Source organism: Notolepis coatsorum (assembly GCF_963971535.1).
Source record: "Notolepis coatsorum genome assembly, chromosome: 15".
NCBI lineage: Eukaryota > Metazoa > Chordata > Actinopteri > Aulopiformes > Paralepididae > Notolepis > Notolepis coatsorum.
The window spans coordinates 101,133,495-101,159,376 of record NC_140179.1 but is presented as its reverse complement, the minus strand read 5'-3'; the positions used below and the strand labels follow the sequence as shown (position 1 = coordinate 101,159,376).

Below are 25,882 nucleotides of genomic sequence, written 5' to 3'. Positions count from 1 at the left end.
CATCTCCCCCCCAGTTCTCCTCGAACCTCTCCCTCGTGGGCCTCACCTACTCCCACCATCTCCCCCACAGTTCTCCTCGAACCTCTCCCTCCTGGGCCTCACCTACTCCCACCATCTCCCCCCCAGCTCTCCTCGAACCTCTCCCTCGTGGGCCTCACCTACTCCCACCATCTCCCCCCCAGCTCTCCTCGAACCTCTCCCTCGTGGGCCTCACCTACTCCCACCATCTCCCCCCAGCTATGTAACGTTACAGTACATAGGACTATAGATGGAAATGATAGCTTCTAGCTAAATCTGGTGCACCCATCCATTTGTTTAATGCAAACAATTGTAAACAAAACTAAAGGTGCCTAAATTATGCATTACTATATTTCATCACAATATAATAGATATAGCTAGGCTACTGACATTGTCATTGTGATAAGGTCAGTAATAGCTGTATCTATTGTTTACACTTGAAATGTGTATTTTTATTTTGTCGCAATATTATTTGAAAAATATTGTGTAAAATGTAACTGTATTTCTGAGTTGCAGCACTTAAAAACATTAAATGGAATTGAAATCTTATTCAATTGTGGACATTTATTCATTCCCACTTATTAGACACTATTTCTGACGGTAAAATGAGCATAAAAAGCAAAATACAGAATTCTGAAATATTAAAACGAAAAAAACTGAATTTAGGAAAAAATCTAATGGAATTTGGAAAATAATAAAACGGATTTCATATGGCTCTATGTTCTACCGCCCTCCAGCTCTCCTCGAACCTCTCCCTCCGTCATCTGTTACGTCAACCGCCACGTAGATCTCACAGATCGGCACATTTCTTTCCAACAGTCTAATATGTTTGCGTGTTGCCGTTGTTTTGCCCCTCCTCCTCCCAGGTGCCCGTGGGGGACCAGCCCCAAGACATTGAGATCCAGATCAGAGAGCTGATCCTGAAGCACATCTCCAACCCCAACTCCATCATCCTGGCCGTCACCGCCGCCAACACCGACATGGCCACCTCTGAGGCGCTCAAGGTGGCCCGCGAAGTCGACCCTGACGGTAGGACCTCTTAGTCTGTTTTCAATCTTTGAAAATGTTCTTATGTACCCCAGTTGCTATTGCATGTACTTATTTGTGTTTCATTACACATATATGTTAGGGATGGGCGTGAGTAGCTATGAGAAAAATCAATCTTAACACATTGGACGCCAACAACGTGATAATTCGTTATTGCCTGCCATGCGTTGAACGCCAACCAACGAATAAACACGTTTTTGGGATCAATATTAAATTTTTTCGCCATGGCATTCATAATTCATCCAGCCTCCCTCCGGGACTGCAGCTGCACCCTGTCTGATATTGCAACGCCTCAATACCGCCGCCTGGTGGATGATCGGGCGAGTTACACTCCAAGCCAAACCGGAAGTGGCGCTGGTGCATCGAGGAAATCCCTCTGGCAGTAATATCTTGTTACGTGGATCCAGACAAACACTTGAGTGCATCGGATCGCTTTCGAAATGCAATAATCAATATGATTTCGGCGTTTATTGCGTCATACAAACGGGAAATGGATCTAGCAGATCGACGTCAAATAATTGGAATATTTTTCCTCCAGTCTCATCGGCGAACGGTAAGTGGAATATAACGTTATTTTCAGCCTGATTGTTTATTCATTTCACGGTAATCCATCTGCTCAACATATCAACCCATACTAAATAAAGCCGTTACTGACGATCAAGGAATTATAAACGACCCCCCCCCCCCTTTCCTTCACGCATGATGAAGCATAATGTATACCGATCATATACATTTGAATTTTTTAATATAGCGTGTATAGGAAAGAAACGCCAATCGATAACCTATAACTCGCGTTTTTGGAATTACAGCAGAAAACCTTAAAAACATACTTATATTCTCGACTGTATTAACACAACAGTGTATGAATGAACAAATATAACGTTCCCACGTTGAATGGGCCATAGTAATGTCGATATTCCGGTAGCTATAATATTTTAAAAGTTATAGCCCTGCAAAGAAGGTAAACATCTCCATAGGGTTACAGCGCTGGCAGACTGGGCATAAGGATGGGCATACTGCGTGGCAATCAAAGTGTTAAATTATTAATAATCTTTATGAGAAAAAATAAATCTGATTTTTATTTTTATTTTTTTTACATATTTGTTTCACATCTATGTGTAAGATTATAACTGTTTGTTGGTTTCCTTAAACATATACGTGAATGAACAAAATTAAGTAAAAAAAGAAAGAATAATAATAATATTCTAAATTATTATTTTTGTTTTGTTTTTTCCCCCTTTACGAGTAATACACGATCACTTGAGTATAGCATGCGATCAATCGATCTGGATTTGTCCCTAGTATATGTACATGCTTATCAACTGTTTCGCCTGTTTTATTGCAACACCACTATCACCGACACCTAAGAAGGGAGATCCCCCTGAACGGCCCAAGAGAATCAAGATAAAACTATTGTTTCTCTGCATGCCGTGATGCTCTCATTTTGTCTTGTGTTGTAAATGCAGCGCTGCCTTCCTTGACAGTGGTGCACTATATATGCATATATCCCTGTTCACATACCTGTATACATACCTGTATATATTATATCAAAATCTGTATTTATCCCATACCTACTCATACTAGTTGGCCAGTATGGCTTACTATCATAGTATATTTATACCTGCTTCACCTTTTACACCTTTTATACATGTATCACTTTATAGCAAAATTATACTATACATACATCAGCTTAGTATATATTACCAGTAGCTTGTTATATTACATTTAATCACTTGTACATTGTATATTGTTAATGCACTTCACTGTTACCTTGCACTCTGGTTAGATGCCAACTTATTTTTGTTGTACTGTACTTGTGCTATGCAATCCCAGTTAATTTCAATCTATTCTAAATGTGTTTCTAATATAACACCTACATCATGTGTCCGTCCAGGCAGGAGAACCCTGGCCGTGGTGACCAAGCTGGACCTGATGGACGCCGGCACGGATGCGATGGACGTTCTGTTGGGCAGAGTCATCCCCGTCAAACTGGGCCTCATCGGAGTGGTCAACAGGTCAGGGTCAGCTGAAACCTCCCGACTCTGACGGGAGTGGATTGTTAGTGTAGTGTGTGGTGTTTGTTGACTTTCTATTAGATTATGCGTGAGTTTATTATTATCTTTGTTTTCATTGAATTCAGTCTAATCACTTGGTTTGCGTTCAGAATGATTGAACATGGGAATAGCCGATATTTCAGCAAAATGTTTGAAAGAAAGTCAGAACTAAATTGTCAGATAATCTGTTGTGTGTGGACACATCCATAATCAGAATACTATCTGTACCATTATGCACTTTGCTAAAACAAACTAAATATAACTTTTTTTCATGTCTTTAGATAGGTGTCTGTCACCACTAACATGAATAATGGCTCCGTTCCATTGAGGTGTGCCAGTGAGCACACCTAAATAAAATAGACCTGTGATTAGTGTTATTAGTTGCAGCTGTGTTTGCCCTGCTATGACACGTCAAAATGTCTGCTGTGAAAAGGGTCTATTAGGCTAACAGAGATGAGTGGAAAATCACAGAATGTGTATTGACAGTAGTGTTGTCACGATACTGGAATTTCGAACTTCGATACGATACCTTGAAAAGTATCGATATTCGATACCATTTTCGATACCACAGGGAAAAAGGTTCAATCTTAAAATGTTTTTTTTTTAATAAATTTTGCTTTTGTTGCTGGTTGATTCTCCTCAGCTTCTCTCTGGTACTATAAGAGAAGATAAATATAACACTTTTAAAACCCTTTGTTTATCTTTAGATCACACATTTAAAAATAACTGTTCATCTCACTTCAATAATTTTTTATTGCAGAACATGGTATTTTCTCAAGCAGACAGATGTCAACACTGTGTTGCATATACCTGACAAACTGAACTGTTTGTATTACAGTCATATTCCAACTTAACTGAATGCACATGTGTGCGTGGACTACTGTACTATTACAGGTATTGAAATGAACAATGCAACTTCCTTATACAAATATTTATTTTTTATTTTTTTATGAATAATTAAATATCGATATTTCGGGAAATGAGTATTGAAACCGTTTTAAATATTCAGAATCGATCGATTTTTCGATATTTTTGACAACACTAATTGACAGTGAAACATATTGAACTGGACCCTGCAGGAGCCAGCTGGACATCAACAATAAGAAGTGTGTGACCGATGCCGTTCGCGACGAGCACTCCTTCCTGCAGAAGAAGTATCCGTCTCTCGCCAACAGAAACGGAACCAAATACTTGGCCAGGACCCTCAACAGGTACATTTAATTTTGTGTAAGCGACGTTCTCCTTTTAATCGGTTTGGCACCTACTTTTTGAACCTTTCTTCTAAATATAACCCCCGACTTTTACCTGCTCCTTCGCCCTCCAGGCTCCTCATGCACCACATCAGGGACTGCCTCCCGGACCTGAAGACGCGCATCAACGTGCTGGCGTCCCAGTACCAGTCCCTGCTCAACAGCTACGGGGAGCCCGTGGAGGACCAGAGCGCCACGCTGCTGCAGCTCATCACCAAGTTCGCAGCGGAGTACTGCAACACCATCGAGGGCACCGCCAAGTACATCGAGACGACCGAACTGTGAGTCCCCTCCTCCTCCTCCGCACCGCCGGCGTTTGACCACACGGTGGTGCTGTTGTGACGCGGCCCGAATGAGGATGAGGGGGTTCAGGGATTTTTAATTAATTCATTGCCCCCCCCCCCCCCCCATTTACATTTAATTTGTAAAAGGATGTCATGGCAACACGCTGTGTATCCATCTTGGGGGGGGGGGGGGGGGGGGGGGCAGGGGAATGGTTACCTGTTCACAGTATGTTAACGATATTTCAAAAAGGCAACATCCTCTCACATGATGATTATTTTTTTTATGTAAAAGGTGTCAATGTGACTTAATTCCTGTAATGACTTAGTTCCGTGGCAGAAATCCCTGTGCTGTTCCTCCAGGTGCGGTGGAGCCAGAATCTGTTACATCTTCCACGAGACGTTCGGCAGGACGCTGGAGTCTGTGGACGCTCTGGGAGGACTCAGCACCTTGGACATCCTGACGGCCATCAGAAACTCTACGGTGAGCGCCGTTACATACAGTACTCCACGTGTGTTCCAGCACTGCAGGCGACCCGCACTCTGACCTCTCTGATGACATGTATAATGTGTACAGTGAGGGGCTGTGTGTAACTAGGAGAGATATGAGGACTGTGTGTAACTAGGAGAGATATGAGGACTGTGTGTAACTAGGAGAGATATGAGGACTGTGTGTAACTAGGAGAGATATGAGGACTGTGTGTAACTAGGAGAGATATGAGGACTGTGTGTAACTAGGAGGGATATGAGGACTGTGTGTAACTAGGAGGGATATGAGGACTGTGTGTAACTAGGAGGGATATGAGGACTGTGTGTAACTAGGAGAGATATGAGGACTGTGTGTAACTAGGAGGGATATGAGGACTGTGTGTAACTAGGAGGGATATGAGGACTGTGTGTAACTAGGAGGGATATGAGGACTGTGTGTAACTAGGAGGGATATGAGGACTGTGTGTAACTAGGAGGGATATGAGGACTGTGTGTAACTAGGAGGGATATGAGGACTGTGTGTAACTAGGAGGGATATGAGGACTGTGTGTAACTAGGAGGGATATGAGGACTGTGTGTAACTAGGAGAGATATGAGGACTGTGTGTAACTAGGAGGGATATGAGGACTGTGTGTAACTAGGAGGGATATGAGGACAGTGTAACTAGGAGGGATATGAGGACTGTGTGTAACTAGGAGAGATATGAGGACTGTGTGTAACTAGGAGGGATATGAGGACTGTGTGTAACTAGGAGGGATATGAGGACTGTGTGTAACTAGGAGGGATATGAGGACTGTGTGTAACTAGGAGGGATATGAGGACTGTGTGTAACTAGGAGGGATATGAGGACTGTGTGTAACAAGGAGGGATATGAGGACTGTGTGTAGCTAGGAGAGATATGAGGACTGTGTGTAACTAGGAGAGATGTGAGGACTGTGTGTAACTAGGAGAGATATGAGGACTGTGTGTAACTAGGAGGGATATCAGGACTGTGTGTAACTAGGAGAGATATGAGGACTGTGTGTAACTAGGAGGGATATGAGGACTGTGTGTAACTAGGAGGGATATCAGGACTGTGTGTAACTAGGAGAGATATGAGGACTGTGTGTAACTAGGAGGGATATGATGACTGTGTGTAACTAGGAGAGATATGAGGACTGTGTGTAACTAGGAGAGATATGAGGACTGTGTGTAACTAGGAGGGATATGAGGACTGTGTGTAACTAGGAGAGATATGAGGACTGTGTGTAACTAGGAGGGATATGAGGACTGTGTGTAACTAGGAGGGATATGAGGACTGTGTGTAACTAGGAGGGAAATGAGGACTGTGTGTAACTAGGAGAGATATGAGGACTGTGTGTAACTAGGAGGGATGTGAGGACTGTGTGTAACTAGGAGGGATATGAGGACTGTGTGTAACTAGGAGGGATATGAGGAATGTGTGTAACTAGGAGAGATGTGAGGACTGTGTGTAACTAGGAGGGATATGAGGACTGTGTGTAACTAGGAGAGATATGAGGACTGTGTGTAACTAGGAGGGATATGAGGACTGTGTGTAACTAGGAGGGATGTGAGGACTGTGTGTAACTAGGAGAGATATGAGGACTGTGTGTAACTAGGAGGGATGTGAGGACTGTGTGTAACTAGGAGAGATATGAGGACTGTGTGTAACTAGGAGGGATGTGAGGACTGTGTGTAACTAGGAGGGATGTGAGGACTGTGTGTAACTAGGAGGGATATGAGGACTGTGTGTAACTAGGAGGGATGTGAGGACTGTGTGTAACTAGGAGAGATATGAGGACTGTGTGTAACTAGGAGGGATGTGAGGACTGTGTGTAACTAGGAGAGATATGAGGACTGTGTGTAACTAGGAGGGATGTGAGGACTGTGTGTAACTAGGAGGGATGTGAGGACTGTGTGTAACTAGGAGAGATATGAGGACTGTGTGTAACTAGGAGGGATATGAGGACTGTGTGTAACTAGGAGAGATATGAGGACTGTGTGTAACTAGGAGAGATATGAGGACTGTGTGTAACTAGGAGAGATATGAGGACTGTGTGTAACTAGGAGGGATATGAGGACTGTGTGTAACTAGGAGGGATATGAGGACTGTGTGTAACTAGGAGAGATATGAGGACTGTGTGTAACTAGGAGAGATATGAGGACTGTGTGTAACTAGGAGAGATATGAGGACTGTGTGTAACTAGGAGAGATATGAGGACTGTGTGTAACTAGGAGAGATGTGCGAAAAGATGCATTTCAAACGCCTTGTGTACATTATTGACAATAAAATGGTCTTCTAAATAATCTTCTCCTTCCCTTCTTTCCCATCCTTCATCCTTCACCCTCCCCCCCCCTTCCCTGGCCCCAGGGTCCGCGCCCGTCCCTCTTCGTGCCCGAGGTGTCCTTCGAGCTGCTGGTGAAGAAGCAGGTGAAGCGTCTGGAGGAGCCCGGCCTGCGCTGCGTGGAGCTGGTCCACGAGGAGATGCAGAGGATCATCCAGCACTGCAGCAACTACAGCACACAGGTGCCCCGCTGGCGCCCCCTCCTGGTGTTCTGGAGCACATCTCTGTGATTTAGACTCAAAAGCTCTAACCGTCACTGTCAAAATAATGTGCCTGATGTCAAACTGCCTAATTCTTTCAGTTTTTGCATGACTATGTCCTTGAGAATAACTGAAAAGTTGGATTATTTTTAGGCGATATATCTTATGCTGATGTATGGTATTTTTGGAGTGTTAAATAATTTTTTTTTAAACAACGTATATCGAACCGAACCAAAAACCGAGACACCAAAACCGTGATACGAACCGAACCGTAGATTTTGTGAACCGTTCCACCCCTAATTCCCAGTGTCAGAAATATTGTGTAAATTGTAATGAACCAAAGGAGAATAGCAATTCAATTGTATATATATATATATTATTTTTATCTTTGACTGTGAATAACACCATGCTAAAATTGACCAGACCTGAAAAATGTAAGCAAATGAATAAAGGGAAGATGATTAAACAGAAGGTTTTGTAGATACAGTACTGCATTTTGCCATCCGGACACATGCAATTTGAAATATGATTATAGAATATCAGGTCTATAAATTACCTTATTATGGCCAAGTCGCACATCTATGAATCTGGCCAAATCTCCCCTTTCCAATGGCAGAATTCAATCTGGATTTAGTATCACCAGGCGTGATTCACAAGTACAGTTACTTTTTTATAATGTAAATTTCTCCAAAATCTTTCATCAGATTGCAACGCCGTTTTTTGCTAGACGTTCACAGAAAGGTAGAGAAACTAACTGTGTTCTGTATTATGGCAATAACGTTCAGGTTTGTGGGAGATAATCCTGAGAAATAAAAAAGTGAATCCAGAAGTCAGATGATTGACGGGCTGGCGTGAGCTGGGTAGGGTCGTTTTTTGAAATTCGAAAGTCCATCAAAAGCCCTGGGTCTCTTCCTTCAAAAGACTACACTCACTTTTGGATGTGCCACTTCCTCCCGTCAATATGTGCCGGTTTCCGACTCAATGCCCTGAGATTTCTATAATCATATATTTCACTAATAACAGTTACAATCATTGGTAAACAAATGTAATGCTGAGAATTATACACTTTTACTTCTGTTTTGACAGGGTTAGGGTCTTTACTCTTGGCTACATTTGAAAAGAAAACTAGGGCTGTCAGTTTATCGCGTTAATTCGATTAATTAATTACACAGCAAATTATTGCGTTATGAAAATTAACTCAAAATTAATTTAAAAAATATATAATTTTTTTCTTTTATAATTTTTTTTTGAATAATTTATCTCATTCATTCCATAAGAACGTAGAATACACATTTACAGACTTTTTTTTAATATGGTCCATTTGCATGTTCTTGGTATCTGATTCTAGGGACATCTATGGATATCAGGGAATGTATTCCCAGTGTCAGAAATACTGTGTCTGTTACTAGGCTTGAGTAAATTGTAATGAACCCACTGAGAATATCAATACATTTTTTTTTATCTTTGACTGTGAATAACACCATGCTCAAATTGACCAGACCTGAAAAATCTAAGCAAATTAATAGATGGAAGATGATTAAACAGAAGGTTTTGTAGATACAGTACTGAATTCTGCCATCCGGACACATGCAATTTGTAATATGATTATAGAATATCAGGCATAAAATGGTTATGCGATTAAAATGCGATTAATTCGATTAATTAATTACAAATCCTGTAATTAATTAGATAAAAAAATGTAATCCCCTGACAGCACTAAAGAAAACGCAACATTAATTCATACATTCTGTAGAGATGGATTTATGGCCTGATGTCATTTGCGGTCCAGTACCGGACTGCTCGGGCTTAAGAGGTTAACCCTGTGAGGCCCAGATAAAAAATACATTAGCAACATCAGAGGCCAGAGGGTGGGACCTATAAACACATGAAGGGTGCCGTGACTGAAAAAAAGGTTGAGAAACGCTGGTATATATGGTGTGGCTCTTTGTGGTACCACAGTAATATAATTTTTGTGGCTCTTAGTCTCTGACTGGTTGGTCACCCCTGGTCTAGAAGAAGCCTTTACAACCAAAATATTTGTGTCCTTTAGACATTGTATTTATGTGGACATAGATAAAGATTCTAAGTGTGTGTGTGTGTGTGTGTGTGTGTGTGTGTGTGTGTGTGTGTGTGTGTGTGTGTGTGTGTGTGTGTGTGTGTGTGTGTGTGTGTGTGTGTGTGTGTGTGTGTGTGTGTGTGTGTGTGTGTGTGTGTGTGTGTGTGTGTGTGTGTGTGTGTGTGTGTGTGTGTGTGTGTGTGTGTGTGTGTGTGTGTGTGTGTGTGTGTGTGTGTTTTTATTTGTATTTTTTTTCCAGGAGCTCCAGAGGTTCCCTAAGCTCCACGAGGCCATAGTGGAGGTCGTGACCTCCCTGCTGAGGAAGAGGCTGCCTATCACCAATGAGATGGTAAGCTGGTCTGTAGGTCAGTGGCAAAAAAAGCAAGTGAATCAGAAATCGAAATGTTTTTTTTCGTAGGTTTAGTCAAAGGTATTTAAAGGTGCAGCTATAGATATCATTCAGCCACTAGATGTCGTACTAGAGCAGCAGCATGTTTATCCAATCGGGGGCATTCCATGTGTGGAAATGGGAAGTAGGGAGGGGGATACATGGCTGCAACGTGTACATTTAATTTAGCTGACTCTTTTATCCAAAGCGAGTTCTGTACAACAGGTCAGCAGGAAGGGTACAACTCTTTCAGCTGAGTAAAAAATATAAATTAAAAAGAGGAACTCCGGAAGCTGAACTCTCGATGTGTGACCTGCAGTAATCTTTTCCTGCCCTATAGGTCCACAACCTGGTAGCCATCGAGCTGGCCTACATCAACACCAAACACCCAGACTTTGCAGACGCCTGTGGGGTCATGACCAACAACATAGAGGTTTGTACCCACCACCATTGTCAACCCACTAGCACTCAGGGTGCGCCCCCCGGTACTCGTGGGCTAAGGCACATACCACATAACTCATGATGCCACAGGTTTGAATCCTACTCGTGACCTTTGTCGTATGTCCCCCTCCCCCTCCCCATATTTCCTGTAATTCTCCTATCTAATAAAACAGAAATGCATTCAAAATAATCTTAAAGAAACAAACATTGAACTCTCCTTTTCTCTCTAAGTCTTGTGTAAAAGCTGCCACCCTAGCTTTTAGCACACGTTCGTTGGTAGTCCGATTGTGATTGACCCTTGTGGTAAAACACGGCCTGTTTTTACCATAGATATATATACCGGTATATAAAGACCACGAGATGACTCACCCACGCTGCTGGCCAACGGAGACTGACGTTGCCACATGGCGGCCATCTTGCCATAGGCCGCACGCCCACTCATAACATGAATGTCTATAGTGCATGTACTATTGAAATAACCATAGCTTGCTCAATTTCAACTATTTGGTTTGTTAAAAACGTCAGAGATGGAGTTATCATACTGCATAGTGCATACTTATTGTAACGGCAATTTTTGTGTTCCATGTCCTGTTTTCTCTTGCCCGTTACTTCACAGGCATGGTAGGCAGTGATGCGTTCCTCATGGGACGGGGTTGCACGCAATGCAGCCAAAGTTTTGTGAGCAGAAGCGCGTGCACGCACACGCACGGATGTGCACGGCACGCGTGTGCACACAGGAATGCGCTGCACTCGCCAACTCGCTATAAGTACCCACCTGGGATACTTTGCATATCAATAGCGCCGGTCGTCAGGTGTGTTAAATACGTTCTCAGATACATTCACACAGAACTGGTGAATGAAATGTGTTACATTCCATTCGTAGAGGCAATTAGGCACTGTCTTTAGTCTGTGCTTAAGCGAGGGAACATTTATGCATATGCACGGGAGCGCGCGCGCGCACGTGGCATCATTAGCGTGCGTGCAATCAGTGTTGATATGAGGAACGCAACACTGATGGTAGGGAGTGATCTTACGCAGTAGACACAGCAAAGATGGATGTCCAGTCGTGATTCCAGGTTTAGGTGTATTTATTGCTGAAGTTGCAGTTGTACATTCCATTAATGCCAGTGTGGGTTCTGTAGGGATTATATGTCATTCTGTTACTCCGCTTCTTTACACTTCAGTCTTGGAGCAGACATATCTTCGTTATTGGTCTGGTCCTCTGATCCATCTTTTGCAGCTTAAGAAGCGGTCTGCAGTTGATGCTGAATCTGCAGGATTTTCCTTTGTGCTCACATATCTCCATTGTTATACGTCAGTAGCATCCCTTATAAAATAGATCCTGTTTGCTACAAATGTTTGAAAACGTTTTAGTTTCATTGTTTATGTACTTAAGCACTGTAGTGCTAACTAGAAAATGGATTTGTCCAGTGATAGCTGCAAGTCCTTTCGCAGCATCGTGTCAACTCTGACAGCGAGGACTGCCGCTGCCAGCTCCATTCTTGGAATTGTCATTTGTTTGAATGAGATGACTGCACTTTCTGCTTGGATAAGATCTTCAGGAGATAAGCACTGTCCACGAAGTGTCGCTTGAAAGACTTGCATCTCCTCTTCAAGTAATGGTAAATCATCAATGATGAATGACTTTCCTTTGCTTCATAACACAGATTGGTTAATTCATTCAAATGGCGTTTTACTGCATTTGCATTTTCATTTGACTTCATGAGCTCTTTCAATGCATCTCTTGATTTAGCAGCCTTCTTAACACACAAGGCTATTGTCTTCTGACGGTTTTCAACTGACATTTCCAAGCCTTTAGTGGTAAACTTGCAAATTCGTTTTTCCCTTTCAGGATCCTGTCCAACATTGCCATCTTGTGGCTGGGCATCGCTATTGCCACCAGACATGATAGTTCATTCACAGATTTCCAACAGCTTATTCACAACTCACCCAGTAGAGCTGCGCAGGTGTTTCCAATCACCCCAATCAGCCGCCACGTTGGCTGTGAAACAATCTGTCCTTCTGAAGCCTTTGATGATGTCCTAGTTTCACTCATGGCTGTAGAGCGCCGTTCTTACTTGAATGTAACAGCAATTTTTGTGTTCCATGTCCTGTTTTCTCTGCCCGTTACTTCACAGGCATGGTAGGGAGTGATCTTACGCAGTAGACACAGCAAAGATGGATGTCCAGTCGTGATTCCAGGTTTAGGTGTATTTATTGCTGAAGTTGCAGTTGTACATTCCATTAATGCCAGTGTGGGTTCTGTAGGGATTATATGTTATTCTGTATTTATTTGATATCTCTTTCTGCTTCTGGCTGCTGAGCTGCTGTTAACACTTTAAGTGCCAGCCACGAGAAATCTCGTTAGTTCATGCCATGCGTTGAGTGCCAGGAACGAGAAATCTCGTTATTTAATCGTTATTTTTTTTATTAACGATTTCCATTCATTTTTTATCAATCTAGCCTCACGTTACCACTGGGACTCTGTCTGAGTTTGAACAGGGAAAATACCGCCCCCTATCGTCTGCCGGATGGTAATGCACCCTTTGGATTGGATTGAATGAAAACGCATGGGGAAAAGAAAGTCCGGAATCCACATTTTACTTGTCAGGCATGTAATCCGAGCCGATTGCAGTCTTCGCTGACCCTCAGAACAGCGTGGAATCGGTATTTCCTGTACCCAGCGTTGGATCAATAAACACGATCGATATTTGGAATGGCGATCAGGAATTGGAATAATCTTTTTGGAGAACATCTGATCTGAGGTAAGGAATCTATTTTACCAGTCTTGGGATAATCAGAGCTCTTTTCACCTATATCTCAGTGTTACAAAGGGTCAGATTAAACCGAATATATATATTTATTGCCTGAGATCCCATGTATAATATTGTATATCGTTTGATATCCCCTGTATATTCCTTGTACAATATATACGGAATATCCCTTTACCTGGTAGCAGGACAGACCATAATATTCGTTCTCCTATTGGAAGCGATCCCCCGGCGCCACTGCCTTACCCCCTAGAGCTGACTTCAAAGGTACCGACGAGATATGTCTGTACATGCCCAGCTTCTGCCCACTAATACGGCTACCGAAAGCAGAATGGCACTATTTGTCCACGGTACATATAAATAGGGCGCAAGAAATGTAGAACTTCCCTTGCAGTTCCCTTTCAGTTCGCCTTCAGTTCAGTCTGGTTCAGTTATCCAAGCAACGTCTCACCCACTACGCAACGTGGGTAGAGCAGGGCTCGCATTGCCCCAAGATAGAGCCTCGTGTTATCCTAATACGTCTGTTTGTCGTATCGTTCGCTATTTATTAGTAAACCTTCATTACGAGTCAAAGACCACGTGGAGTGAGTAATTGTGCGTCTATAATAGAGCACTTATTGCCCGTGCTAATAGTATAGTAACGTCAAGGTCAACCGTGCACTACCGCACCAGAGGATATCTACACCGGAGCAGCAGCACCACGGAGGATTTACAACCCGCTAGCAGTGCCACTTCTCCGGCAAGGATTATTATTCTTCATTCTTCACTACGCTGCTGGAAGCAGAGAACCGTCTACACCCACTGCTGTGGGATCCACGTGCCCGTGGGGACATCACTCAAGCCTGTCTTTGTCGTACCAGAGACTCCACAGCTTTCACCTACACGGCGCGCATCCTGGGACCAGGCTGCCTATCCCCGCTGCTCCAGGGGTGACATCGCCTCCGTGAACCATTGACTTGCCTAGAGCTTTGCCTCCCTCTGCTGGCTTACAACCGGTAGTACCCCTATCCCAGAGTACCAGAGATAATCCTTAATATTTACTATTGACTCGCCTATGCACATTCTATTTGCCTTATAAGCGCAACTAAGTCATGTAATATAATCCCTTTTATGTAATAAATATTGTAAACGAGTATTTTGTGTGGAAAACCGTGTTATTGTGGGAGTGTTCTAATCTAATATACTTATGTACAGTATTGGCCAGGAGTACATAGACGGTAGTGATTTAATGATATCAATACTTGATTAATACAGTCAGGGAATTGTACCCCTCAGTTACAATTGGTCCTTCGATAGCCGGAGAATAATTAGCGTAATATTAATATAATATTAATATTGACATGGCCGATGACGAACACTCCACAAACGGTTCTCCTAAGCTAGATCGCCCGCAGCGCAGACGGCAGCCACCTCCCTACCTAGAGGCATACTCTGTCAGTCCAATACCTAGCTTTAAAGGGAAGTTAAACGCGGAAAAAGTAGAAAGTAAAATTATGTCCGACCCTAACAACCAGGTTACCCCGACCACAGAGGCCCTACTGGGTTCTAATGTAACTGACCAAGCTCACGGTGGGGACCAGGAGGGAACTGACACGACTTTACCCCCAGACAATACCGAAACGCGCACCCAGGAGACGGATCTCCTCGGTACGCAACCGGAGAACGGATCTCCAACCAGTACTGCCGGGAGCCGATCGCCCCGAACGGCGTCTTCCCCCAGCGAGGCGGACAAGATGCTGGCGCAAGCACTCATCGCCACCCTGGCAGCCTCCACCGAACGCGATCGACTTCAAGCGCAACAGACGTGCGAGCGCGAACATTTCGCAGGTGAGCGAGAGCGCTTCCAGGCGCAACAAAGGAGCGAAGACGACCGAATAAGACTGGAGACCAGACGCCTCCAGACAGAAGAGAACATCGAGAGAAGCCGCGCCGACGTCGCAAATGCACAGCTCCACGCCGCCCATGCCAGCGCCAATGCCCAGCGCGACGTCGCCAACGCACAGCGCGACATCGCCAATGCCCAGCGCGAAGCAGCGCGCGACGCAGCCCATGCCCGGCGCGAGGCAGAGCGCGACCGGCTGCAGGCGGAGCTGATGGACAAACTGGTTGCCATGGCGACACCCCCTCACTCCGCACGAAGCTCTCAGAGGTCGTCAAGACATGGGTCTAGGACACATTCCCCCACCCGACGAAGCGACCCGGGACCCCGCCTACAGGAGGATCCTGTCCACGTCTCCGAACCCCCTCCCCAGCCGGTCCATACGAGACCTAGCAACCGGGGTACAGAACCGAACCACGCCGAGAGACTGAACAGACGACTCCAGGTCCTAGCAGAGGGAGATGAGGAGGAAGAGGAGGAGTGTCAAGCCGACCAGCAGCAACGTGCTCTGGCCCCGGAGGCCCAGTACAGCCCCGACCAGCAGCAACGTACTCGGGACCAGGAGGTCCAGTACAGCCCAGAAGTCAGCCCCGAGGCCCTGCGCTACAAACCCCCGACTCAACTCACGGGTGAGTTTGACGCACCGTCAGCCCCGAGGAACAGCACCTGGGTACCCGACCTTCGGTACCCACCAAGTACCAGCCCAAGACGACACGCCAGAGGAGACTCGCCTAGGAGGCCTCTCCCCCAACGCTCACCGATGTATCAGTCACCCACAGCGTCATACATTGCCACGCCGTCATTTCCAGACTTCGCCTATGAGAGTCGAGCACAGTACACGGAGCTCCGGATGTGCTTAGAAACAATGATGGTGGATGTCGCTGATGAACGCCACAAGTATGCAATATTACTGAAGCACCTGAAAGTACCGCGAGCGCACAATATAGCGCTGGCCTATGCCACCTCTTCGACACCATACACAGCGGCCCTGGCGGCGCTGGACCAGAGATATGGACGTATATGGGATTACGTGATAGAAGAGATAAGGCATATTGACCGCTTACCCCCAGCAACAGACAATCGCTCACTAGACGACCTGTCAATCAAAGTGCAGTCCCTGGTAGGGATGCTGGGAGCGCAACGGGAAAAGGGCAGGCATGAGCTATACGCCAACTCTAACGTCGAGAGGATTTTGGAGAAGCTGCCACCCGCAAGACAGGAGCGTTTTAGGCGGCAGAGAGACTACCGAGATCCCGACGGCCCCGAACCATCCCTCCTTGATCTAGCCGACTTCCTGGCGAGAGAAGTCAGCAGCTTACGACTGGATACATTCGGGCGGAGCACGCCAAGCTCCAGAGAGGGACCCAGGAGAATAAATGATGGAAGAAGATCGGTGACTGTCATGCACCAATCAGAGTCAGTACCGCAGCACCAGAACCACAACACCCCCTCGACGAAAGAGGACCAGTGGAAGATTGAGTGCCAGTACTGTGAGGGAGAACATCGGCTCCATCAGTGCGAAGACTTCAAGAAGCTGACCACGGATGATGTGAGCCAGTGGGTCAAGGACCACCGCCGCTGCTTCCGCTGCGCGCGCAGCCACCTAGCAGCTGAGTGCCGCCTGAAGAAAAAGTGCAGCAGGTGCGGTGGCACCCACCTGGAGGTCCTGCATGACATCAACAGGCATCACCCAGGACAACAGAGTGGGCCCGTCGCGGTGATGTACCATGCCGAGGCGGTGGCACCAGAACCAAAGTTCCACCAGACCGCTCCCTGGTGTCCCGACTGCTACGGCAGACACTGGGAGTCAAGGTGCGACTCGTGCCATATAGAGTCTACGTCACCACCCGAGACAGGAGTGCTCCACATTGACCAGCACAGCGAGACCCCCCGAGTGCTCCTCAAAGTGGTCAGAGTGCTCCTGAGCCACGGGGACAAAGTCATGGACACTTACGCCGTCCTTGATGACGGGTCAGAGAAGACCCTTCTGCTCGCGTCCGCTGCGGCCCAGCTGGGACTACGGGGGAGCGAGAACCAAATGACGATTCGGACAATAAGAAGAGATTTAAAGACGATAAAGGGCGAGAATGTCTCCTTCACTATCGCAGCAAGCGGGCAGCCAGAGCGACGGTATAGGATTACAAATGCTTTCACCAGCCAAGAAATAGGACTATCACAGTACACCTACCCCATCCCACAGCTGATGGATAAATACGTGCACCTGCGTCAACTACCTATCCCGCTCATAGACGGCGCCACCCCGACCCTGCTGATAGGCTCCGACCATGCAGACCTCATCGTCCCGATAGACCGGGTCCATACCGGAACCCGAGGCTGTCCTGCAGCAGTCGAGACCCGCCTAGGGTGGACACTACAAGGCCCCCTCGCTAAATCTCTCAACCGAACAGCAGCCACTAGCTGCCTCCACTCCAGAGCGACAGAAGAAGACACCAGCCTCTCCCCCATACAGCAGAGGCTATTGACATTAAGCGAGAGGCCCGTGAGAGAACCGTGGGTACCAGAGGGAGTTCGGAACTCCACCCCCCTCAGCTGCGCTTCAGACGTAGCTGACCTCGAACCCAGCACCCCAAGCGACTCCTTGACGGGGCGGCCGGGACCGGCCCCTCCTCACACGGGGTACAGAGCGAACAAGAGAAACAAACGGAGGAGGAGAAAGCACAGCCAAGCACAGATCAAAGCAGTCTCAGGCCCGCTTCCTCCTAAGCCCCCCTTCATCCCGTCCAGTCGTCATGACCATAGACCAGTCACCACCCCGAGCTGCGTGGCCGGCCGGCCGCGTAAGCAAAGTGACCACTGGTGCCGACGGAAAGGTCAGAGTGGCAGAAGTGCTCGGCCAAGGGCGGATCTACAACCGACCCGTGGCGAGGCTGATAGAGTCGCCAAGGCTCCCCGACTCGCCTAATGACGACCATGACCCCTGACTTTGTGAACTGCCCGACCCCTCACAGACATTGAGTAGTGGACAGTGCGGTTAATCTGTCTCTGCTTAGCTAATTAGGTGGGACTAATTAGGGGGCGGCTGTTACAAAGGGTCAGATTAAACCGAATATATATATTTATTGCCTGAGATCCCATGTATAATATTGTATATCGTTTGATATCCCCTGTATATTCCTTGTACAATATATACGGAATATCCCTTTACCTGGTAGCAGGACAGACCATAATATTCGTTCTCCTATTGGAAGCGATCCCCCGGCGCCACTGCCTTACCCCCTAGAGATGACTTCAAAGGTACCGACGAGATATGTCTGTACATGCCCAGCTTCTGCCCACTAATACGGCTACCGAAAGCAGAATGGCACTATTTGTCCACGGTACATATAAATAGGGCGCAAGAAATGTAGAACTTCCCTTGCAGTTCCCTTTCAGTTCGCCTTCAGTTCAGTCTGGTTCAGTTATCCAAGCAACGTCTCACCCACTACGCAACGTGGGTAGAGCAGGGCTCGCATTGCCCCAAGATAGAGCCTCGTGTTATCCTAATAAGTCTGTTTGTCGTATCGTTCGCTATTTATTAGTAAACCTTCATTACGAGTCAAAGACCACGTGGAGTGAGTAATTGTGCGTCTATAATAGAGCACTTATTGCCCGTGCTAATAGTATAGTAACGTCAAGGTCAACCGTGCACTACCGCACCGGAGGATATCTACACCGGAGCAGCAGCACCACGGAGGATTTACAACCCGCTAGCAGTGCCACTTCTCCGGCAAGGATTATTATTCTTCATTCTTCACTACGCTGCTGGAAGCAGAGAACCGTCTACACCCACTGCTGTGGGATCCACGTGCCCGTGGGGACATCACTCAAGCCCGTCTTTGTCGTACCAGAGACGACAAAGGATTATTATTCTTCATTCTTCACTACGCTGCTGGAAGCAGAGAACCGTCTACACCCACTGCTGTGGGATCCACGTGCCCGTGGGGACATCACTCAAGCCCGTCTTTGTCGTACCAGAGACTCCACAGCTTTCACCTACACGGCGCGCATCCTGGGACCAGGCTGCCTATCCCCGCTGCTCCAGGGGTGACATCGCCTCCGTGAACCATTGACTTGCCTAGAGCTTTGCCTCCCTCTGCTGGCTTACAACCGGTAGTACCCCTATCCCAGAGTACCAGAGATAATCCTTAATATTTACTATTGACTCGCCTATGCACATTCTATTTGCCTTATAAGCGCAACTAAGTCATGTAATATAATCCCTTTTATGTAATAAATATTGTAAACGAGTATTTTGTGTGGAAAACCGTGTTATTGTGGGAGTGTTCTAATCTAATATACTTATGTACAGTATTGGCCAGGAGTACATAGACGGTAGTGATTTAATGATATCAATACTTGATTAATACAGTCAGGGAATTGTACCCCTCAGTTACACTCAGCGTGTCCCATATGTGTGTGTGTGGCTGTGAGTGTGTGTGTGCTGATCAGGAAATAAGATAATAGATTTTTCAGCCCGCTTCTCTAGCGTGCATAAGTACACATATACTATTGATAATTTAGTGTTTATTTGAAAACGATTCATAAATAGGCAGAAAAATTTAAGCGCGATTCCTGCAGAATAAATGTTTTTTCTGGAAGTTCAAAAAACGAGCGTTTTTCAAAATGGTACAAAACGGAAATGAACCGATTAAAAAAAACAATCCGTTTCGACAATGTTGACTGCAAACAAGTAATTGATAAGCGACGGGCGTATTGTGTCCATACTAACACAATTGGCAGTGTTAGAGGGTGGGAAACCCGGCGAGGGTGGGTCCTGGTCGTTGTAAACAGTGCCTCCTACAGTTCGGTCGGGGCGCCTGCACAGCAAGGGAAGGATCTAAGAGAGGTAGTGTGACCTTCCACACGTTACACTCTCCCAGTGAGAGTCCGCGCTGCCAGGTGAAAAGAAGCGGTGGGCTGGGTGGGTACACATGTGTTGGAGGAAGCATGTGATAGTCTCCGCCCTCCCGGACCGACGGTAGGGGGTAGAGTGCGCAACGACCAGGAAGGGGATTGGGAATTGGCATAACGACTAACGTTGGGATGGGAGAAAAACGAAAAAAAGGAGGAAAAAGATTTAACAAAAAAAAAAAAATCAGCGAGTTAAAAGTATTTTTGTTTGTGCAGATCACTCACCTTAAAGCAGTAGTTGACCGTAACAAGATGGCCGCCGGTGAACTACACAGGAGACTCCGCCTTGCGCCATCTAGTCTTTATATATATATCTATGGTTTTTACTGTATAGTTCTATCACAATTTACCTATCTCAAACCCCTCCTTCTTGTCTTGAGCAACAGTTGTGATTGGAGGATCCAAGACAAGAGGGCCCGGGGGCTTGCGGTTGGTCAATTGACGTTGCCTGGACCGTTTGATAAAAGCCAGTATGTGTTTCTCTGCCCTAATGTAGGAACAGAGGAGGAACCGGATGAGAGAGATGCCCTCTGCGGTGCCCAGAGACAAGGTGAAATCAAATCACCTCCACATTCTCATCTGCGTTTTTAAAACGAACGCAACATGGCCACAAAACTCTAAACCTGCGTGTGATTGGGACTGGGCACCCGTTAGGTTGATAAGTAGTCGTGTGTCAGGATGAGGATCTGTGAACATAATCACCTCCCTAATATAGTCTCCACTGAGGAATGTTTACCCCAGGATCTCCCTCTCTGCCTCCCCCACTCACTCAGACGGCTCTCAACTGCCAGCTTCTCTCTCTCTCCCCCGTGTCTTTCCTAGACTTTTTCTCAGTCCTCTTTTTATTTTCTTCTCTCTCTCCGCTCCCCCTCTCTCTTTTTTTTTTATCCCTCGCTAGTCTGTTGGCAGAGGGCCGGGCATGGCGCCCCAGGTCCTCGGCGAGCCCTCGGGATCCGACGCGGAGGGCGCCAAGGTGGGGGCATGGATGTACACGCAGCTGGCTGGCTGTTGCTGGCTGGCTGTTGCTGGGGCATGGATGGATATATAATGTGGCATGGGTGTTGTCATGATGTTGGCCTTGCCGGTGCTCTGTTCTCGCTCCCCTTCACACCCCGCGTTGACTTGTGCACTAACTGGCGTGTGTTCTCAGAGTTCGTCCACCCCGGTTGTTGACCTGCCCCGTCTTGCAGCAAATGTCTTACCTGTGTCATTGATTTAACTCTTACCCGTTGATTGATTTAATTAATTATTTCACATTCAATCTTAAAGGGACACGCCGACATTATGGGAAATTCGCCTACCGTATTCTCGAGAGTGAGACGAGAAGATGGATACCGGTTTCCTCTCGGTGCGTTCAGTAGAAATCTACCCGGCTGCGCGTTAGCCTAGCTTAGCACAATGAATGGAAGCAGATGGCACCGGTCTGCCTAGGCCAGGGGTCAGCAACCTTTACTATCAAAAGAGCCACTTTTCCCCCGTCCCACAACCTATTTACCCTTAAAATGAAGATAACACAGTGTATAACGTTTTATATATCCCCAAGCATACCCCACATTTAGCATAAAACGCCTGACAATTGCATACCCAAAGTAATTTGCGATTTATTATACTTTATACTTATAGCACACAGTTTGTTGCATTAATGGGATTATAAAGCAACAAAAAGAAAAATTTTGACTTTTTAATTGCTGTTTTTACCTGTTATAACAAAGGAAAACCTCAAACTCTTATGAAGAGGAGAAAAAATACTGGCTGTGTAGACCTATTTTTTAATAAAACACAGAAGAGGAGACAAAACACTGGTGTCTGTAGACCGACTTTGAAATAAAACCCTGAACTATTCAGGTATATTTGAGTCCTTCCCTTATTTGTGGAACATTTATAAAATAGAAAGTAGTCCACTTTGAAAAAAGAATACCATGTGTAGACCTACTTTGAAATAAAACACAGAAAAGGAGAAAAAACACTGGCATCTGTAGACCTACTTTGAAATAAAACCCTGAACTATGCAGCTCTATTAGAGTCCTTCCCTTATTTGTGGAAAATCTATCAAATAAAAAGTACATTTTTCATTGTTCGCAAATTTCGCACCACATATCAGGCATACATAAAGCCTTTTGTTGACTAAATATCTTAGTTGATGAAATATCTTTTTCATTTCAGTGTCACAGTATGACATCGATCTCCAAAATAAGAAAGTAATTTTTTTTTTTTTTTTTTTTTTTTGGGGCCAGGGAGCCGCAGCTGATTGGCTAAAGAGCCGCATGCGGCCTCGAGGCCGCAGGTTGCCGACCCCTGGCCTAGGCGTTGGCTGACTAACTCCTCTCCCGGAGTTTATTAAGCTAGGCTACCGGTACTGTCCGCTTCCATTAATTTGTGCTAAGCTAGGCTAACATGCAGCCGGATAGCTTTCTACTGAACACGCGGGGATTAAACGGGTATTTATCTTCTTGTCTGAATCTAGAGAAGACGGAAAGCAAATTCCCCTTAATGCTGGCGTGTTCCTTTTTTTAAAGGATGATTCCAGTCATTTCCAAGCCAGAGCTTATTTTTCTATCATCTACTGGCATCGTACTGATTCATTCAGACCAAGATCCTGTCCACTGGACCTGTTTAGTGACATGTGTTTTTGTAGTAGCTTGAGTTGGTTGAACTCTTCCCAGGTTCAGTCCTGGGAGCGCAGGCCCTACGAGGAATGTCTTCAGAAACCAGGGGTGTAAAGTACTTGAGTAATTGTACTTCGTTACAATACTTAAGTACTGTTTTGGGGGATTTGTACTTTACTCAAGTATTATTAGGTTTGTATACTTGTACTTTTACTCGATTACATTTCAGAGAAAAAAAACATACTTTTTACTCCTTACATTTAAAATGCAGACCTACAAAGTACAAAATACAAATCTTGCAGGTCCAACCATTTTAATTAGTATATTTGTTTCTCTGGCCGAACTAACGTTAACGTTATTAATCCTGCGGCTGCTCTTTATTTAAAAACAGCCAATCAAATCCCCATCAAATTGAAAATGAACCCGCCCATACCCATGCTGATTGGTCCTTGTGCAAGACTAGAAAGCGGGGATCTTTGATTAAACACCTGCTATCAGAAGAATAGACAGTCAGAAAAAAAGTGTTTACTTTTACTTTTTAGTACTTAAGTATATTTAAAAGTAGACACTTTTTAACTTTTACTCAAGTATGTTTGTAGCCAGATACTATGACTTTTACTTGAGTACGATTTTGAGACGGTACCCATACTTTCACTTAAGTATCATTTCTGGGTACTTTTTACACCCCTGACAGAAACACACTTGTTCTATACAGGATACACACGGTACATGAACAATGACACAAAGTCACAAAGTGTGCTTTTCTTGTACAGTGATATCCCTTTCTGATGGTACTCATTGCCATAAAAGTTATGTTTCTTCTCTTGCTTCTGGTGCAAATGTACTCATCATACCTCAAGGTGATCGATTAATTACAGCGTGAAGATTTCAGTGTTACAAATTGTGTATATATATATATATTCTTTTACATCCTGTGAAAAAACAACTGACGTTCTATTTCGGAAACAATCGCTATGATGCCAGTTGTTGGAAAATAGGGTCTACATGATATGTGTAATTATCTTGGGGAATCTTGACATTTCGAATTTGAGTCTGTTTTTTCTTTCCACCAGATGCTCGTTCTGCCCTTCAGTTAACTGAAGAAAACAGCTTGTTAGCATTGCGTATATTCCTCGTCAAAATCAACCACAAGCTAGCTTGTTGTCTTGTAGCTGGCGATATCGATGCAAATACATCTTATTTTAAGATACCTGAACTAAGGACAAAATGCATTGATGCTTTTTCAGTCCCTGCTGAATGAAAATAACAGACAATTGTTTTGAGATGTTTGTAATTTTGTTTTTAGCGCCTTTGAGGTGCTTTGGTACCATGAGGTGCAAGCATAGTCGTAGTACCCCTGAATGAGTGCTCCTGCCAGAGTCTTCAGGGTATTCTTGTTTACCAGAGAGGAGATCCGGTACAAGAATCGTGTTCGTTGGTTGACTTTTTTTATTACATTGGATGCCATTTTGTCACAGGAGAGATTAGCCTCTAGGATGGAACCCAGGTAGGTAATTTCATCTTTCCTTGTTACAATATTGTCACCCACTGTAACTGAGAAGCCGTCGGTCTTGCTGAGTTTGTTATTTGAACCGAAGAGAATGGACTCTGTTTTGCCCATGTGTAATGATAGTTTGTTATCAGCGAGCCATATGCAGATTCTGCCTAGTTCCGAGCTGAGGGTTTTTTCAACCTGTAACTTGTTCTTGTCAGAGACCAGCAGGGCTGAGTCGTCCGCAAACAGGAACAAGTTGCAGTCACAAGCTGACGACATGTCATTTGCATAAATTAGGAACAGTAGCGGTCCTAGTATGCTTCCTTGTGGAACACCACAGCTAACTGTGAGGGGGGGGGATAGGGTACCGTTTACCTCCACCATCTGTTCCCTCCCCTCAAGGTAGGATTGCATCCAGCTCACTGATAGACTATCAAAACCAATTGCTTTTAGCTTGTCAATCAGAATGGAGTGATTGACCGTGTCAAAGGCCTTTTGTAGGTCCAGCATGACCATGCCGCAGTATTTGCCTGCGTCCACCTCTTGTTTGATGTGGTCATTCAAATAGAGAAGGCATGTGTCAGTGGAGTGGGATGTTCTGAAGCCAGATTGGAATTCGTAGATTAGATTTTTTTCCGCTAGGTACTTTTCGACCTGTTCGTAGACTATTTTTTCCATGACTTTCGAGATGGAGGTGAGAATAGAAACAGGGCGGTAGTTGCCTGGGTCTAATTTGCTGCCCTTTTTGTGCAGAGGGGTCACCCTCGCAATTTTGAAGTCCTTGGGGACGTGTCCCTGTTTTATGGAGAGGTTTATTATGTGTGTGATGATTGGGGTGATGGCGGCTGCTGAGTCTCTGAGGAATTTGGAGGGGATGTTGTCATGGCCAGTGGCCTTGTTAGGTTGGAGGGCGCTCAGTTTATTGAGTACCTCATCTGTTGTTACCATTTCCAGCTTGAAGTCGTCCTTGCGGACCCCTAGGTTTTTGTAGTAAGCTACTATGTGTTCTACCCCATAAAGCCCTGAGTGGGAGGGTAGTTTGTTTACCAGTGTTGTGGCTATGTTTGTGAAGAAAATGTTTAAGTAATTGGCTACATCCAGCTTGTCTGTGATGAGCGTGTTGTCCGTTTTTATGTTTATGTTTGAGAATCTGGTTTTAAGTTTTTTACTGCATCCTAGTTGATTATTGAGTAATTTCCAAAGTTCACATGGTTTGTTTTTGTTTTCCTCAGTTTTGTCATTGATGAAATTCTTTTTTGCAGTTTTGATCATGGAGCTTACGTCGTTTCTTAGTCTGTTTCTTTCTAGTTTGAGTTCAGTCACGTGGGCTTGGAGTTCACTGCTCGTGCTTTTAGTAAGCTTTGACTGACTTTTACGAAACTCAGAGCATTTTTTGTCTCTGGTTTTCATAGCGGCCAGTATTTCGGAGTGCATCCACGGCTCAGCGCGATTTTTTACCCTGGTGGTTCTTAGGGGGGCCATGTCGTTTAGTATTGTTGAGAATTTGGTTTTGAAACTAAGCCATGTTTCTTCAACCAGTGTACCATTGAGTTCATCTGACCAGTCCAGACTCTCCAGTTCAAGGTTGAAGGCCTCGCTAGAGTAGGTTTTGAGGTCTCTAGATGTGACTGTTTTGTGGCAGCCAGCCTTT

At 45.2% G+C, this 25,882-nt stretch overlaps 1 protein-coding gene across 1 annotated transcript in view; it reads left to right on the top strand.

The window, feature by feature from the left end:
* LOC311241810 (dynamin-1-like protein) overlaps nt 1-25,882 on the top strand; it is a 68,427-nt gene that overhangs the window by 26,701 nt on the left and 15,844 nt on the right. Inside the window, exons 6-14 of the mRNA XM_084330728.1 lie at nt 885-1,047; nt 2,960-3,080; nt 4,199-4,330; nt 4,444-4,650; nt 5,014-5,134; nt 7,511-7,666; nt 10,000-10,089; nt 10,469-10,561; nt 20,627-20,680. Of these exons, the coding sequence (XP_084186854.1) occupies nt 885-1,047; nt 2,960-3,080; nt 4,199-4,330; nt 4,444-4,650; nt 5,014-5,134; nt 7,511-7,666; nt 10,000-10,089; nt 10,469-10,561; nt 20,627-20,680 (1,137 nt within the window). The remainder of the gene's footprint in view (nt 1-884; nt 1,048-2,959; nt 3,081-4,198; nt 4,331-4,443; nt 4,651-5,013; nt 5,135-7,510; nt 7,667-9,999; nt 10,090-10,468; nt 10,562-20,626; nt 20,681-25,882) is intronic.